This window comes from Capsicum annuum, chromosome 9 (assembly GCF_002878395.1).
Source record: "Capsicum annuum cultivar UCD-10X-F1 chromosome 9, UCD10Xv1.1, whole genome shotgun sequence".
NCBI classification, from domain to species: Eukaryota; Viridiplantae; Streptophyta; class Magnoliopsida; order Solanales; family Solanaceae; genus Capsicum; species Capsicum annuum.
Window position 1 is genome coordinate 154,659,673 of NC_061119.1, and position 18,669 is coordinate 154,678,341.

At 38.4% G+C, this 18,669-nt stretch overlaps 1 protein-coding gene across 1 annotated transcript in view; it reads left to right on the plus strand.

Moving 5' to 3' along the window:
• The window catches only part of LOC107856873 (mRNA-capping enzyme), a gene marked incomplete in the record, with an annotated part of 23,241 nt that extends 5,915 nt beyond the window's left edge, over positions 1–17,326 (plus strand). Inside the window, 10 exon segments of the mRNA XM_047397051.1 lie at positions 9,600–9,719; positions 9,990–10,039; positions 10,770–10,932; positions 11,039–11,176; positions 14,315–14,437; positions 14,520–14,618; positions 15,831–15,920; positions 16,094–16,178; positions 16,422–16,552; positions 16,630–17,326. Coding sequence (XP_047253007.1) covers positions 9,600–9,719; positions 9,990–10,039; positions 10,770–10,932; positions 11,039–11,176; positions 14,315–14,437; positions 14,520–14,618; positions 15,831–15,920; positions 16,094–16,178; positions 16,422–16,552; positions 16,630–16,767 — 1,137 coding nt within the window.
• Positions 17,327–18,669: the final 1,343 nt, after the last annotated feature.

Consider the following 18,669-nt stretch of genomic DNA (forward strand, 5'->3'; position numbering starts at 1 on the left):
CAAAATGACAAGTATTGTTTTTTCCAAGGAGTCAGCTTCTTATTACAATGATCAATAACTCCTTGCCAGATGTTTTTGTCCTTTCTCTTCATCCCTAATGGAAGCCCCAAATAAGTAGTGGGAAATTTATGACTTATCATCCCAAAATGTTTGCCAGCTCTTCAACACAATCATCAGCATTAATACTAAAGATGTTGCTCTTAGCCAGGTTAATTTTCAGACTAGTATAACTGCCTCAAAGCATAACAGAAGCCCTCTCAAGTATAAAATTTGATCTCTATCAGCCTCACAGAATAGAAGAGAATCATCCGCATAAAGGACATGATTAAGCATCATGCCTCTCTGATCATTTCTACCTATCTTTAGACCCCTTAACCAACGCAGGCATTCTGCTTTCCTTAACATTGTACTGAGAATTTTCATTACTAGAACAAATAGATAAGGAGACGAAGGATCCAACTGTCTCAGGCCTCTATAAGAGCTGAAATAACCTTGAGGTCCACCGTTGATTAAGATGGAAAATCTCACAGTTGAGATGCAAAATCTGATCCATTCTGTCCGCTTCTCACCAAAGTTCATCTGCCTCAGAATATTTAATAGGCAACGCCAATTGACGTGATCGTATGTCTTTTCTAAATCCAATTTACACACCACCCCTTTTTTCCTCCTTATCAAATTATCAACTTAAACACTGCATAAGTTAGGAGTCACAATAGTTTGGTTGGTGTGGCATATCAAACTCCAGGAACCAATGACGTTTGTTGCTTCAGGTTTTACTTGAGTTGTCTTTTTTCTTTTTTTCTTTTTGAGAATTGGTAATTTGTATTCTTCAGCATTTAAAGATATGCTGGAGACCTTTCAAGGTAGGAAAAAAAAGGGGGAAAAAGAGCAATAAAGTACTTACAGGGCTCCTAGAAATTCTATAAATTGATCAGAGTCCTCTAGCCCTAACTGTTTACACCAAAAAAACAAAGATACAATGCAATTCCATTTAATCTTATGAATGGAATTAGACCTATCTTCAAAATTTCTGCTATTTCTTTCCTTCCACACGGTCCACCAGATGCAATGTGGAATTAGGTTCCATCAGATCTTCTGTGTCTTGCTCCCTCCTCTTTTGATCCAGCAACTCAGTAAATCTGTTGTGTGCTCAGGCATAGTCCATTTCACTTCTGATATGTTTAAAAACATGGACCAAATTTGGGATATGAAGGGGCAATGTAGAAACAAATGACTATTAGTCTCCCCCGTCTTCCCACAAAGAGAACACCAAGGGAGAATTATCTTCCCTTTCCTCCTCAGAAATTCATGTATTAGGCATGCATTCCTAACCACCAACCAAATAAAACATTTGACTTTAGTTGGTGCTAGATTCCTCCAAACTGTCTTCCACATTTTCTTATTACTACAACCTAGTTCATTGACCTCCCTCCTGTAAGCCTTGTAAGCCTTGCCAATTGAGAAAATCCCATCCTTGCTATGGACCCATTTTACTGTATCAGGAGTATTGTTGGTGCCTGCAACGCTCCCCAGTTCCTCCAATAGTTTGGCAGTTCTCTCTATTTCCCAGTCATTAAGACGCCTTCTGAAAGAAAGGTCCCATCCCTGCTCTGTCCAACATTCTCTAATCTTGGCCTTAGGGTTAGTTCAAAGGTTGAATAGGTCAGGAAATAGGTCCTTCAAGATAGGTTTGAGCCAGATATCCATCCAGAACCTAGTTTTCCTACCATCTCCCACCTTAATTTGCAGATCTGACTCCGGCCACTGGTTTCTTATAGTTCTCCATACCCCCACTCCATATACTTCGTTGCTTGCTTTGCTGCACCAAAAACCATCTTCCCCGTATCTGCACTTAAACTCTTTCCACAAGGGTTGCCTCTCCTCATTGTATCTCTACAACCATTTCAACATCAGGTTATTATTATGCTTCCTCAGATTCCTGATGCCCATCCCCCCTCTCTCTTTGCTATGTAGAACCGTTTGCCACCTGACTAAGTTGTATCCTTTGATTTCCTTGCAGCCATGCCATAAGAACTGTTGCAGGTAAAGGAAAAAGAGACATAACATAGGTTGGGAGAGTATCTAGGACGTAATTAATAAGAATATGTCTGCCGCCAAGTGATATGTATTGAGCCTTCCATCTCTCAATTCTTTTTTCCGTCTTCTCCAAGATATTATCCCAAATCGGCACGCACTTGTGTTTGTTTCCCAATGGCATGCCTAAGTAAGTTGTTGGTAATTTCTCCACTTTGCATCCTAATATGTTTGCTAGTTGTTGGATATTTGTCACCTCTTGGATAGGGAAAAGACTACTATTTCCCTAGTTGATTTTCAGACCTGCAGAAGCTTCAAAAAAACAATAAAATTAGTTTGATGAATCTTATTTGTTCCACTTATGGCTCATAGAAGATAACTGTGTCATCAACATAGAGTAGATGACATATTTCCTTAGTGTCACCATTGTGTCCATTGAGCTGAAAGCCTCTACTTCACCTGTTTTGTAAGGCAATTCTCATCAAGCTATCAAACCCCTCCATTACCAAAATGAACAAAAAAGGAGATAGAGGATCACCCTGTCTGATACCCCTTCCCGATGAAAAAAAACCCACAAGTTCACCATTTACAAGAATGGAGAACCTCACAGCGCTGATACAAAACCTAATCCATCCCAACCACCTTTCTCCAAATCCCATTTGTTTCAAAGTATTTAGCAAGAAGCTCCAACTGACATGATCATAAGTTTTTTCAATGTCCATACATTCACTTGCAATAAGGGTCGCATCCATTATCTGTCTTCCTTTTATAAAGGCCATCTGATTCTTATTGACTAGCTTATCAATCACCCTCTTAAGTCTTTCCACCAACAACTTTGCAATTATTTTATAGACTCCAGGCTAATGGGCCTAAAGTCTTTTAATTCAGTAGCTCCTGCTTTCTTAGGAATGAGTGCTACAAAGGTAGCATTAAAGTTCTTCTCGGTCTTCTGTTTACCATAAAACTCTTGGATGACTTTCTTGAGGTCGTCTTTCAGTAGCTCCCAAATGTTAGATAGAATGATAGGGGGAAGCCATCAGGCCCCCGAGCTTTCTCCATAGCACATAGCTTTAAGCACCCCAAGATTTCTTCCTCTTCAAAAGGCTCTTCTAGTTCAGCTTGCTCTTCCACATTGATGCTTGTCAATCCTTTTAACTACAGTTCGGCTCTCTAGATCTCTGTTTCCTTATACAAATTTTGATAAAAATTAATGATAGACTCTTTGATTGCGGCAGGGTCCTCTATCATGTTCCCATTTACCTTCAATGTCTCTATAGTATTGAACCTTTTATGAGAGGAGGCTATTCAGTGAAAAAACTTAAGAATTTTTATCCCCCTGTTTCAGCCATTAGACTCTTGTTCTTTGCTTCCACCCTATTTCTTCATTCTTAGCTACTTGTTCATAACTAATAGCGTGATTTGTTTTCTGTTGTAGTTCATCTATTGTGAGCATTCTCTGTTCTTGCACCTGCTCCCAGTTAGCCAAATCCTCCAGGATCTTCTCTTTTTGTGTCTTCCAGTTATTTCGATTGTTCTTACTCCACTCCATCTTCCCCTTTAGAAGTTTCAATTTTTCTGCTAGAACATAACCTGTAGAACCTACTATAGCAAATGACTGCCACCACAGTTTCACTTCTTCCTTGAAACCTTCCACTCCCATCCACCAATTTGCAAATTTAAAATAGGATTTCTTGAAGTTCATCTCCCCCCATGTCAGCCGAATTGGGTTGTGATCAGATCCCAACTTTGGTAATGTGGTTTGCCTGATCATTCTGAATTGTTCTCCATTTTGAGCAGTAGAGAAATCTATCAATTCATCCTCCGAAAAGAGGAGGATCAAGTAGTCCCAGCTCCTCAATGCATTCTGAGAATTCCTTCATAGCACCATTAATTCTATAGCAATTTGATCTTTCTGCTAGATACCTAATGACATTGAAATCCCCCACCACCACCCAAGGCCCTTCACATAGACTTCTCATAGCCTCTAACTCACTCCACAATTCTTTTCTATCTTTTTTTTTTTACACTTGGCATATACTGCTGTCAGAAACCATGAGAAATCTTTGTTTTGACTTGAAAATTTACAGGTTATGCACTGAGAACCTACTTCAATCTGCTCCTCCTCCCACAATCTTTTGTCCCACATAATTAGAATCCCCCCACTAGCCCCTTTTGCCTCCATATGAACCTCCCCTAGCCATGTATTGTTCCATATCTCATGTAATATACTCCTGATACTTTCCTGTAATTTAGTCTCCAAAAGTATGTATATGTCTGCCCCCCACTGATTAAGAAGATTTCTAACCAACCCCCTCTTATGTGCATTGTTTAATCTCCTTACATTCCAAGAAACTATCTTTACCCTCATTTTTCTACAATTGACAATCTCCTCCCTTGTTTCTCGGTTCACCCTTTTTGAACTTCACATTAAAGATAAGGTTTCGGAGCTCCTTTGATATTGCTTGCTTATTCGAACAACTTGCTTTACCCCTGTTGCATAGTTCATCTCTTGAATTTCCTTGGCCCATTCTCCTTATTAAGGAGAAAAATTCTCTTTCGTATCCTTTCGTACACACTTCGAATACTTGACTTAATTTGAGGAGATTAATGTGGAATTTCAGTGTTGCTTGAGACTCGAATGCCTCCTCATTAATACTGTATCAATTGCTAACGGCCTTGGTTCGTGAGAAAAACCAGTTGATTTTCCGAATAATCCCTTTGGTCATCAACTTCAACGCAGCCCAGCTCCATATTGCTGTATATTTTCCTCCACTGGTAGTTGCGTAATCTGTAGATGTTTTTCTCATTCACTGTGAGCTTCTTCACCCATGTGCATGCCGCTCTCGAGCTCCAATTCCCTGGAGTAACCACAAGTGTTATAACCAGAAAGGTCCAGTAGAGGTTGGAGTTCAATAAAAGGCTCCATAAAATTGTTGGGCTTATTAGCGAGGCCCAAAAGATTCTGACTCTTAAAATCTGGAGATCTGTTATAAGGCCCACTAAGTTTCTGCTTTCCTCCATTAAAGCCATGTGGGACCCTTTTTCTCTTTCCACATGGGGTTTTTAGAAGACTTTTCCCCAATAGTGTATTTCTTGAATTCATCACATATCTCATTTGAATTTTTTTCCCTCTTTCATGTCTATTAGGTCTGCTTCTATTTGTATCATAACTGTCCTCTATTTTTTTTTCCTCAGCCATACTGTCACCTCGATTAGATGGCTCCGCCTCCTCCACCAATTTGAAAAGTCACCGGAGACTCGCACCAGATCAGAAGGGCAAAAATCAGCTTGCCGTCAGGGATTTCAACCTTCGTCAAAATGTTTTCTTTGGGTCCTCGAACTCGGACTCTCGCCCATCTCAGGTGGTTCTTCAACTCCGTCTCTTCTTTATTCTCCAGCCAACCACTGCAGTCATCTCCGATCTTCTTCGTGACCTCCTTATTCCACAAGTGTAGTGGAAGGCCATGGACTCTGATCCAGAACCAGTCGAAGCTTGACTGCTCGTGGAAAGCCCCTTTTGTTGGAGACCACCAGTCTAATTTCAAGTTGTTCCCTTGTCTTGTCCACTCTCCCATCAAGACGTGTTTTGCTATTTTCCGAGTTTGAAACTCAAACGAGAAATTCAAAACCATTCATATCATAGACTAGTGTGTTGGGAGCTCCTTTCCATGTTTGTTGTGCCCAGTTTCTGAATTCGTTTCGTGTTGCGCCTCTTCTCCACCACAGAACCGACCAACAAAACACCTTCTCAACAGTTCGTTGTCTTCCCAGCTTGAAGATTGGAGCATGGTCTTCTCAGCATTCTTCATGGCCCATTTCTTTTTTAAGGGCCCCTATGAAATTTTTATTACCTTTGAAGTGGTTTTGTATTACATCCCCAGATATATTTAATGATTTCTGAACTTCTGTGTTCCTATTAATGAATGTTTGAATTTTCATGGCCAATATTCCCCGCCCCTCATTAAATTTGTTTTCCGGAATGATGATCACTGTTCTGCTCTGACCTTTAACGGTAATGGCTGAGATGTATCTACCATATATATTGTACACTGTCCTTTGTCTTGAGCCGGGGTCAATCGGAAACAACCTCTCTACTTCTTTAGAGGCAGTGGTACGGACTGCGTACATTTTACCCTCCCCAGACCCCACTATGTGGGAATATACTAGGTTTGTTGTTGTTGTTGTAGAGACATCCTTGCTCCTCCATGATTTAAAACTTTTGCCTTTATTATCAGATGCCTCCATTAATCTGTTACAGATCCATAGCAAAGCTCCTTTTCTAACCACCATTCTCCTCAATGCCATTTTCGACGACTCCACCTAATCAAACCATGTCTCTGAGGAGGATTTAGACTCAGTAATATCGTACGATTTGCCTTCTGTTTTCCATGGCTAAAACCAGAAAGCTAGGAAAAAACAAAGGAAACAAAAAAAGAGAAGGAAGAAAGGTGGTGGACTTCCGATGGTGTAAGACCGCCGGAAAGGAGTCAGAAGCCCAAAAGGGACTTCTCACTTTCTGCCTTGGGTTTCATGCCTGGGAGTGTTTTGAGATCGTAATACTTGAGTTGTCTTTCCTAATGCTGCCTGCAGGTTAACTAGTGAAGTGCTACATTTAGCTTTCTAATTACTTGCAGAAATTTATTCACTTCTCATATTTTACCTTCATTCTTTAAGTTTGAAGATTACCAAAAGAACTTATTCTTTTAGGATATTGTGAATTGTCTTCAAAGACTACAGGAAGTTGTTGACAGTAAAGCTGTCATCACTATTTGTCTTTCAATGGGTGTTTGGATTGACTTATTTTTAGATGCTTTGGCTTTTAAGCATTTTTTTAGTTTTGGTGGTATTTGGAAAAGTTAAAAGTTGTTGTTAAGCACTTATTTTAGAGTTAAAAAGTGTCAAAATAAGCCAAATGCCAAAAGTAGGGTAGTACCAACTCATGGCTTTTGGCTTTTAGCTTATAAGCTGCTTTTTAAAATCCCATCCGAACACCCCTTCACTCAGAATCTGCAAAGTATGGCAAAAACATGAACTCTAGGCTTCCAATATTTTGTATAATGTTGTGAGAAATATAAGATGGAAGTAAGAAATGAAGAATGTATGTCCTGATTATTCTCCCAAGATAGTGGGTGTATGCCCATTTGATAAAAGAAAACAACATACCCCGTATACTCCACAAAGTGGGGTCTTAGGAGGGTAGGTGTACATAGTCCATATCACTACCTCAGAGGTAAGATAGAGAGGTTGTTTCCGATAGACCCCCGGCTCACGAAAAAAACAATCTAGAAAAGAAATAGTAAAGGAACAAATAGATACTAACGCACCAAATAATAACATAAACAAGACTGTCACCAAATAATACAACAAACGATAACAAACTCTAAAATAAGACGAGCACTATGGCTACTAGCACGGATAACAAAACAAAGTCCTACCTACTAGCAAGGACACACTCTTGCCTACTATCTTTCTACCCTAATTCGCATCCTCCACAACTTCCTATCTAGGGTCATGTCCTCGTTAAGCTAAAGTTGCTCCATGTCATGTCTGATCACCTCCTTCTAATATTTCTTCTGTCTACCTCTACCTCAGACGAATCCATCCCTAGCCAGCTTCTCACACCTCGACTCTGGGGCATCCGTGCACCTCCTCATCACATGCCCGAACCATCTCAACCTCGTCTCCCGCATCTTGACTTCCACCGAAGCCACTCCCACCTTATCTCAAATAACCTCATTTCTAATCCTATCTTTCCTAGTAAGCCCACACATCCATTTGGTAAAAGAAAAGATGAATTGAATAAGAGAAGAAGCATACGCGTACATGAACTCGTCCGGCCAGAAGTTTGGAAATGAGCGGCCAAGACCTTTTGGTGTATCTTATTTTCATTTTACTGCTGCAGGCCAAGGAACTTTTGGCCTATAAAAGGAGTCATTTCTCTCAATTATTTGACACAAGAACTAGCTAAATACTTAGTTTTTCCCCTTCCCTCCTATAACTTTTTCAGTGTTCTTTGCAGTTATATAGTATTCATAACACATTATAGATGCGAGCTTCTAATCTTTCTACTACCAGTGTTTTAAGTGTATTTTCATTCCCCCTTTCTTGTATTGTTTTACATACCTTATGCTAGTTCAAGTTCTTCAAACTATTCCACAATTGAAGTAGATCTTTCATAGTTAAATATTTAGTTTATCCCAGATTGATGCTTCATTTCCTTTTAATTGTACTTCCAAGACCTTTAGCGTCAAGATGAATTTCAGGACCCATGACAAATTATTCTTTGCGGTTATGTCAAGTGCCACAAATTCAAGTGTTGATAAGTTTGACATAGTGAAAACTGTCAATAAGAGCCTACTATTATAGATAACAATAGTTCTATTACAACAACAACAACAACAACAAGCCCAGTATATTCCCACAAAGTGAGGTCTGGGAAGGATAAAATGTACGCAGTCCATACCACTACCTCCGAGGAAGTAGAGAGGCTGTTTCCGATAGACCCTCGGCTCAAGAAAGAGAATAGTATACCAAGGTCGTAATGGTATGAAGAATAAAATGAACTGTAAATAATAGAATAGCTATGAAGAATAAAATACTGTAGAACTATGTAGAGACACACCAAACGCTATAATATAATTTTGTTACCTTCAATCTATGTTAGACAAGAATCAACTAATCAAGTAATACTTTTTTTTCCTCTTTGCCACATTAAAAAAACTAAGATCAAATCGATAATTAAGAGTAGTAAACTTCTCCAGAAATATTCTTTCAAGACCAAGCCATTTTTTTTTTTATAAACATGGTGTCCGGGCCAGCTTTCGTGTACCTCGACTAAATCCACGGTGTAACTCTTTTAAGATTATATTTTTCAGTATTATCTTACAAGAGTTTGTATGTAAAACAATACTTAAAAAGGGGTATGAAAGTAAACCTCAAACTGGTAATAGAAATTGTTAGTCTCATGCTGATAACGTGTTATGGAAACTATATAATTGTAAAGAATATAGAGAAAAGCTTTAAGAGAAAAAGGGAGGAACTTTGTATTTAACTTCTTGTTGTGTCATTACAACTGAGAGAATGACTCTGCTTTTATAGGCAAAAACTTGCTTGATCTCCAAGCAGTAAAATGAAAATAAAAAATGAGCCAAAATGTCTTGGCCACCCATTTCCAAACTTCTCAAATATTGAAGTTGACAATGCCTTGGTCAACATATTTGCTAAATTACACTTGAGCAAATTTGTAATACGTTATTGTAAAGCTGATGCTTCTAGAAAAAAAATCATGTTTTCATTTCGTGTCGACTTTTGTTGCTTGAAGGAAAAAAATTGCTTTGTCCCTTTAATCATTCACCTTTTATTGATGATTGTATGACTTGAATTGGTTTTCTCATTATTCAGCTGATAGTACTCTTTTTGTTTGATCTTGATAAGTAAAATCTAATCTGCCTATTAAACAGCAAACAGTATTTGCTCAACAGTCAAGGATTTATGTATGTAGCTATTCATTTCTTCCCTTTCTATTCCTCATTTTTATTCAAAATGCCTGAACCTCATTATTGCAGGAGAATTTTACAAGAGCAGGTGCGGTGTCAGATGCAGATTTTAGGGATGAACATATCCCAGTCGCTAAGGTTCAGATGATGAGGAAGTTCTTCTATCTAGTGCTTAATTTGCATGAACAGGTTCCAGTTATTCACAGCATCTCTATTTAAAATTTTTAAGTACGTGTTATATGAATTGGAAAGCTCCTGTAGCATCAATTTGATTGTGAGCATTCTTCCACATATTTACCCCAAGTCCCAGATGAAACAAACTGCACATAGTTCCTGAATGAGAGTCATGTTCTTGCACTGTCCAAGTGTTATCCTGTTTTCTTTAGGTGGTTGATTTACGCATGATGTAATGTTTATTATTATTTCTTTTGGTGCATAACAAAATCTTTTGGTCCTTAGGCCAGGAGAAATACACAAATTCCAGGATCACACCCGGTCTCTCTCGACAGGTTGACCATAAATTCTTCTTTTTGGTATATTTTTACATTAGACAACTTTGAGAAAAACCTGTCTCTTATACCTGAGTTCTAGAATATTTAGGCAATATCGTACAACAACTTGAAATAGCGAACAATGTACTCCAAAAAGATACATGACAATTTAGGATTTGATGACCTTTTCTTTTCTGATTGAGTTTCATCTTTATGCGTATAACAGCCTTTTCTAGAATCTTATTATTAAGAATTTTATAGCATCTCTTGAAGTACAAAAACTGCATGCACTGCAAAAGATGTGGGAAGTCTTCCGTTGACTGGAAGAGTGATCTACACCTGTCTGTGCGCATTAGGATTGGCAAGTAGTTTCAGCTGCATGTGCCCATCACAAAAAATGTGCATGCTTTATATAATGTTGAAGCATAGGTCAGGGATTTTTATAATTGCACTGGGGAAGGGATATTTTGCATTGTTATGAAGCTTATTAAGAATTATTTTTGATTTTGGTTCTTTGTTCTCATAATAATTAAGATTTTAAGTGGCAAACAGCGAGTACCTTAGTGTTATAGTTTTTTTGCCTTTTGGTCATGATAACACATTTCTTATTACAAAATTAATTTACTTTTATGTCTGAAATAAATTTCCAGGGTACTGAAAGCATAATTTTGAATTCGTGTCAAAACAGTATTCATTCATTTCTTGGCTTCATTTTTCTGGAACTTTGTTGCTTTGCTTCATATTTTAGGGACAAATTGCATCTTCTAAGCCAGCAACTCTACCATGTCACCTGGAGTGCTGAGGTGGCACAATACATGATGCTAATGGATAGGGAGGGTTGTTATTTGATTAATCCACAGTTCAATTTCAGGAAGGTCCAGTTGCGATTTCCTTGCAAATATATCTATGAGGTACTTTGTCCATAAAGAACCTCTTGTACATCATGAGGGATACTGGTTCTGCAGCTTTACAATTTCAGTCTTTTTCTGCTGTAGAAGATTTACGAGTTTCCTGTAGGGTAGAGCTGACATTACTCATCACTACACGTTACTTGATGGTGAATTGATTACTGAGACCGAGCCAGAGACACAAGTGAAGAGGACTATTTACCTGATCTATGATATGATAGCAATTAATGAATCCTCTGTTACAGAGGTATGTCTTAGCTTACATATTTATCAGCCAAAATTACTTGAACTAACTTTTTGAGATTTGTATTTTCCATATGTCACGATCCGAACCAGAGCGTGGCCTTGACGGGCATCTCAAGTCCATCGAGGACCGGAGACCATCCCCTTAACCTAGTCAACCGATTCACAATACTATATAACAATGGAAATCCAAACATAAAATGAGATAGATGGATATGATTCAGACTCAAAGAAGTCTATGAGTTCGACAACCAATCCCATGTCCACAGTACTGTCCAACAAAGCCTCTGACAAAACCAAAGATAGATTGTTGGGACATGCCCCCGACCATAGCCAAAAACTAGTCCAGAAGAAAGAGACAAAACATAAGGAAATCCGTAGCATGAAATGGGCCTTCCGAAGTAGGGAAGCTCACCACTTCAGTCTAACTCAAGAGCTGTCCCACGATCACCTAGTCACTGTGTCGGAGTAGGAGTATGGCTAGTTCCTGCATTGCGTGGGGATACAGCGCCTGAAGACGGTTAGCGGTTGGAGCGCTAGCATGTAATTCAGGGATAAGGGAACAAGTAATGTCATGTCAAAACCACAGTAAATCCACATGCACACCATGTACACACACACACACATATATATACTAAGTTACTCGGACTCTTCACTTTCGGTGCCGCACCCGTGTCGACACGACATGGGTGTGGATGTGGGTGTTGGATCCGTACCTGATCTGGTCAACCGATTTTGTGTACTTTGACCAAAATCGACCGGGAAAGTCCGATAGATTTAAGAAATTCTGTAATCAAAACAAAAGCTAAGGTGGAATTGAAGAAAATGGAATACCTTGTATATAGAAACTTCTATGTTATTGCTTTTCTTTTTATCTCCTTTCAGGGTTTTCTTCTTGAACAATATTTTCTCCTGAAGTTTTCCACATAATATCTCATGATTTATGTTTTGTAATTCTATTTTTGGATATTTAAGTTATTTTTTACTGAATCCCCGCACCCGTATCCATCTCTAGATCCATATCCCCGAATCTTTAAATTGAGACCGTGAAGGATCCAACCTCTAGATTCGTACCCGTATCGGACACCTGCACCCGAGTCCGAGCAACTTAGTGTATATATATATATATTAACATGTTGGGGATAGGGAACAAGACTTAGCATGAACGTTTAAAACATTAACCTGGGCCGTGTAGCTTAATCTTCATATAATAGTACCCACGGGCAATATGGGCCCCCAGTTCTCACCCCTGGTCGGGCCCGAGTGCGTGTAGCCGCACAAATCGGAGAATAATCTCATATATATGTACGGGGGACTCGAACCTCCCAATCATATACTAAGGTGACTTAAGCACCCGATCATGTAATAATATGGGGGACTCAAACCTCCCAATCATATAATAAGATGAACTCGAACCACATGGTCTTAGCAACGGGACTCGAAACCTCAAGCCATATCAACCCCCCACACCGGCTAGCGTGGTTTCCAGTATTGGTCCCCCGGGACCTCCACCTTCCACGGTTAGCTACACAACCCTCTTTTAAGCCCAACTAAAACATTTAACACACATTCTCATTAATTGAACCAATTATGCATTAAGGCATCCCGTCGGTATCGTCATACCAACATCACTTGCAAGTTCATTATTATGCCATATCAACTCTTGGCCATTTGGGACTGTAACCCATTAAATTAATTAACATTCACATGGGGAATCAACATACCCCAAGTTCAATAAAATTAAACCATGGTTCATTAACCTTTTATACCAATGCATTAGTTCAATTGAACTAGTCATACTATGTGACAAAATCATATTCATTGTCAATTTCACAAACAGGTTGAGGGAACATTGTTTTCAAACTATAAATTAAGGCAAAATCATTAAATTGGGGTTTAAACATGACCGCTCAGTTTATTCACCATTCTCATGCACCCCACAATGTTCAAATCAATAATGAAACATGAATATTGCATAATAAACCACGGAGAAATCAGTTTAATGGTCAATCATGTCAAAAGTTCTCAACTATGCCAAGACCCACATCAAAACCATGCATTTATAATCAATTCATGCCTTTAAGAAAAGTATAAGTATAAGAAAAAAGATCCTTAGACACACAGATTTGTGAGCAATTGGGAACTTGGAACCTGAAAGACGAACGTATGATGAAACCCTTATGCTTTCTTGAGTTTTGGATTTTGAGAGTGAAATAATCAATGTTGTGTCGTGAAAACTGATGGAAATAGGTTAATATAGTGTTTAGAGGTCTTTTATAAGTGAAAGAACTTCAATTGCCCTCATCCTAAGTAAACAAAATCAAAAACTGCCTGAATTTAAAGCATCAGCGTGTCACGGAGGGAACCTCTGCGATAAGCTCCGTGCCACGCTGTAATCGCGGACCTTTACTGCCTTCGCACGAAAATGCTCATAACTTTTCGCTCGGGTATCGGATTAAGGCGAAATCGGATGCGTTGGAAAGATGGCTCAATTATCTATAATTTGGTGGGTCTTAAACCCCAAAATTCAATATATTTCAGAAGTTAATACACGTTCAAAGTTGACCCTTGTAGAATCGAATTTCAAAATTTGGTTGATAACGAAAGTTCTCAACTCCACTTCACTAAGTGTTTACTATGAACATTTTCACCTCGATAGCACTTTATATTTATATTTATGTAGAAATAATTGGATTCAAGTTTATCCACGTAGGAATAACGGTTCGAATTCTAGCCCGAAAATGCAGGGTGTCACACCATACCTGTTATTATACATGGATGAGATGCAAATATGGATGGTTCTGTGCACACAGTCAACTTTTCCCCAAGAGTTTGAAATAATAGTTGCTTCTTAGGTTGTAATTATTTGTTTTGTGTGTGTCAGTAAGGACATCAATTCTTACACTTCTACTGTCAATCATGTGTTCAAGAATACAGATTTACTGAGAGTAGCTTTATGATATTATATATGGGGACTATTCTTTCATGGGCATTTTCATCTTTCCCTTCAATTATGTACAGATTTGCATTCTGTGTCAAGCTCCTTACCAGTTGTCTTTGCATAATATTAGAATTTTAATTTGTTTCGGTTTTCCTGAAAAGTTGGTTATTTCATGATTTGTGGGTTCAAATACTTTTGCAGCTACCTTTTCATCATCGATTAAAGCTAATTGAAGAAGAGGTGATCCGTCCCCGAAATGCGGAACGTGAATTTTTATCCACATGTGTAAATCCGTATTACCAATATGACCTGGAACCATTTGAAGTATGTATGATCTCAATAAAGGCTCTCTAATTTATGTAAGTTTATGATTCTTCTGGATTGATGATTGTTTTGCGCATGCTAGGTGAGGAGGAAGGATTTATATTTGCTATCTGCAGCTTCTAAGCTCATCAAAGATATAATGCCAAGTCTTCCACATTCAGCTGATGGTCTTGTCTTTCAGGTTCTATGGGATCTACTTGTGTCTGCTTTAATATTGACAGTCAAGTTTGTCATATCAAAGATCATATCGATACAACTTAAATTGTGACATTCAGTACACCTACTGGAGCTTATAGAAATATTGGCACAACCTTATCAGAAGTGTCCCTAGTTTATCAGTTCTCTTTGTATCTCATTTATATATCAGTACATTTAAGATTGTGCTAGTGAGCTCAGAATTTCATTCAACCAAAAATGAAGACTGAGAGACACGGACATTAGGCTAGAATTTGATAGACCAAGCTCGTCATTTGATCTGGGAAGACCTGTTTAGCTGCAGCGTTCTGTTACTTTAGCTAATATAATTCAACTTAATGAACTGAATGGAGTTAATTATATTGGAGATCAAGAACTTTCATTGACAGAGATTTAGCTCATTAGAACTGCTCTGTTTCTGTGTGAAGTCGATTCAGATAGGGGGTGCTACTTGAAACAAATTTTCAAGGACAGAAGCTGGAATGCAGAACTTGACTGTTATGAGAAGAAGCTGAATCTTGGGCAGCCCGGTGCACTAAAGCTACCGCTATGCGCGGTGTCCAGGGAAGGGCCCCACCACAAGGGTGTATCGTACGCAGCCTTACCTTGCATTTCTGCCAGAGGCTATTTCCAAGGCTTGAACCCGTGACCTCCTGGTCACATGGCAGCAACTTTACCAGTTACTCCAAGGCTCCCCTTCAAGAAGCTGAATCTTGATTCCATGAAAATTCTAAGATAAGCAAAGAAAAGAATACAGAAGAAAGTGACCCCGTTGTGGTCTTGAATGGAATAATGAATAGAGAAAGAGGAAGAGAATCAAGATCTAAAGAAGGAATAGGAGCCTGATAGGATCTGGAGCTAAAGAAAAAGGGACAGAAATATTAAGAGAATGATATTTTGAAGAGAAATAGGATGGAATGATTTCTTCTGCAAATGCATCAAGTGATTCACTCTCATAAGTCATACGTCTAATTTGACAGAACTAATTTCATCCACCACAACTAAGTGTAGTTACCTTCACTTACATGCTTGTTGCCCCCTCTTGAGGTGTCTGTTTGTGCGTGTTTTCTGTTTAATGTAAAGTTGTTAGGACCAGCAACTCTTTTTGTTATGGTTGGTAAATTCTGAAGTTAATATATTCTTTAAACAGCAAATTGCTTGCACCTTTTTTTCTGGCTCCTGATAGTTTACAATACAGGCGTGGAATGCAACTTATGCGCCTCGGGAGCATGATGGCCGTTTGAAATGGAAATATCCCAGAACAAATACTGTTGATTTTCTCTTTGAGGTGGTTATATTTTCTGTCTTCTTTAGATCCCAAACTGCTGTATATTATGAGTGCATATATGCTCGAGCTTTTTCCTGTCTGCACATAGCAGTAGGAGATAACATCACTAAATGGTTGTGATAACTGATAACTTTAGTACCAGGGTAATCTGATTAACAAGTTGGCATTGTCAGGTGGGAGTTGAAGGTAGCAAGTTGCTTTATCTGCAAGAACATGGAAACAATAAACTAATTGAAGGTTGCAGAGTGATGTTTAAAGGTATCTGCTCTTTTCCTCCTCTCTCTGAACTCTATGTCCTATGAGTTTCCAGTGGTAAAGAGATCTCTTCTCTTCTTTGCTTTATTTCCGAAGCCGTCTGTTCCAGCTGGCAGTAAGAATATGAAGAACTATCCCTTGAATTCTATTAGGAATGTTTAGCAGATTTTGTTGCTTAGATAATATGGCTGCCGCCTCAAGTTTTCTTCAAACCAAGTTTGGCCTGAATGGTGCTTTCTCCTGCAGATGAAACTGATTTATCGTTGTACTCGGGTAGGATAATTGAGTGTTCCTGGAATTCTCATGAAGATGCTTGGATCTTTGTGCAGATGCAAACAGACAAATCAAACCCAGATTCTATAAGTGTCTATGAGGAGGTTTGTCATATAGCAACATCATCCTTCATTTACAGCTTTTCCGGCTATTATTGACTCAAGAAACATCTTATGGATAGGCAAAACACGAGACTCAGGGCAATCTTACAGAGGATGCCTTGTTGAATGAGATTGATAAAATTGCAGCTCTACCTATGTATGCTGACTGGGTAAAGCGTCACAGTAGGCCTATTAGAAATGTCTGGACAAGGCAGTGAGGGATTTTTCTGTTTGTTGCCGCATCATTTGGGTGTATTTTTCTAGTTAAAAATGACTGCAGGTTCTTTGCAGTCGTCATTCATATCATTTGGGTGTAGTTTCCTTCTCAAATTTGATTTGCCAAGTTGAGAGGGTGACAATATGGGGATATATCTTCTTTTTGCCCTCCCCACCATTGGGGAATTGAGATGAGAGGCAACGGAGGAGGTTATTAGTCAATTAGAAATGACTGCAGGTTCATTGCAGTCGTCATTTATCATTCGGGAGGTCTTTTTCTTCTCATGTTCTGTTTTGTCAAGTTGAAAGATGGATACAAGTATGGGAAGGCAATATCGAATAGGAGGTGTAGGTGGTGTTTGGAAAAATTTCTAGGAAAGATTAGCGCAATTGGTAACGTGTTTGCTCATTATTCCTTCCTTTCAAATTTATTGCTCAAAGTGGAGCCTTGTGATTTCATACCTGTACTGTAAGTTGCGGTAAAAGGATACTGTTCGGTGATTGTCACATGTAGGAGCTGTAATCTTGAAATGAAATATTAACTCTTGTTTTCTGTCTTCACAATTTAGTAGCCTGGTAAATTATTTTATTTTTTTGGTACACATCATTGGAATACTAGAAAACAGTATGCTTTTATTTCTTGGGTAATAAAAAAATGGAATAACCAAAGTTACTGTAAGACCAAACCTCTGTCGCACATGTTGAAGACAGTTCTAGGAAACAGCACTTGAAGTTGTTGGACTCACCTGGAAGCAGTTATAAAGTGGAGCGATGAATGGAGGCAATACTCCTTAATGCAGCCTCTTTGGTATAAGCTTCAGTCACAGCTTTGAAGTAGCTGTTAGGATTGGCAGTGTCTTTCGTTACTCGCAGCGGTGCTCACGAGGCTTTTTGAGAAGTGAAGTCTGTGATGGTATTTTTAATTCGGCAGGAGCTTTTACGATCAAATGCCGAAAGTATCACCAAACGCAAGACGCCAAATGGTGAATTATCTGCGAAAGCTAAAGCCATATATAATCCTTTTGGGGTCGTTTGGTAAGCTGTATAAGAATAATACAAAAATATGGTATAGTAGTAATGCTTGCATTTTTTTTATGCAGTGTTTGGTTGGATGCATTAAAAGTAACATGAATTGCACAATTTTTAAAAAATAATAATATTTATTTTTAAAAATGCCCTCCGTAAAGGATATGAAAGGGAGACAATTTTGTCTTTTCATGCTAATGCATGCACTCGAATCCATTGCATACTAAAACTATGGATTTTCATGTTTTAGTTATGCACACCTTAATATCAAGTAGAGTGTTTAACTAATGTTAGTTATACATGGGATGAAAAAGCGTACCAAACAAAATATTAGTAATGCACAAAGCTAATATATGCATTATTTTTTATAATACATTCTACCAAATGAGTCCTTAGTATGTTTCCTGTCTGAATTGAATACACAAGGATTATTTCTCTTGATTAGCTAGATAGTGCAAAGCTAAGATTGAAAGGGGAGGACTTCTTAAAGATGTCCGTGTGACGCATATGGTGAGCCCAAAGTTGGCTACTTCAAAGTGGTTAGCAATAGTCATGCTTCCTATAGTCTGAAGTTTACTTCAAGCTGGTGTAGGTTCATTTGTGGTGGTGAAGTTACCAATATTTAAGTATGTTGTTGTTTAATATGAACTACTTTAATTTGATGACTGCGTGCTAACTTGATGGAGGTAATACTCTGCTGCCTAAATTGGTCAATTAGACAAGTGCTTACTTTATATACACTGGTAATGTAGATATTTTTGCCTTATACTATAATTTGACTGATGATAATTTTTACATTATACTATAATTTGACAGTTGTAACATATTATTCACTCCTTTTTCATGCTTCTGTATATTATTTAGAAAAGGAAAAAAAA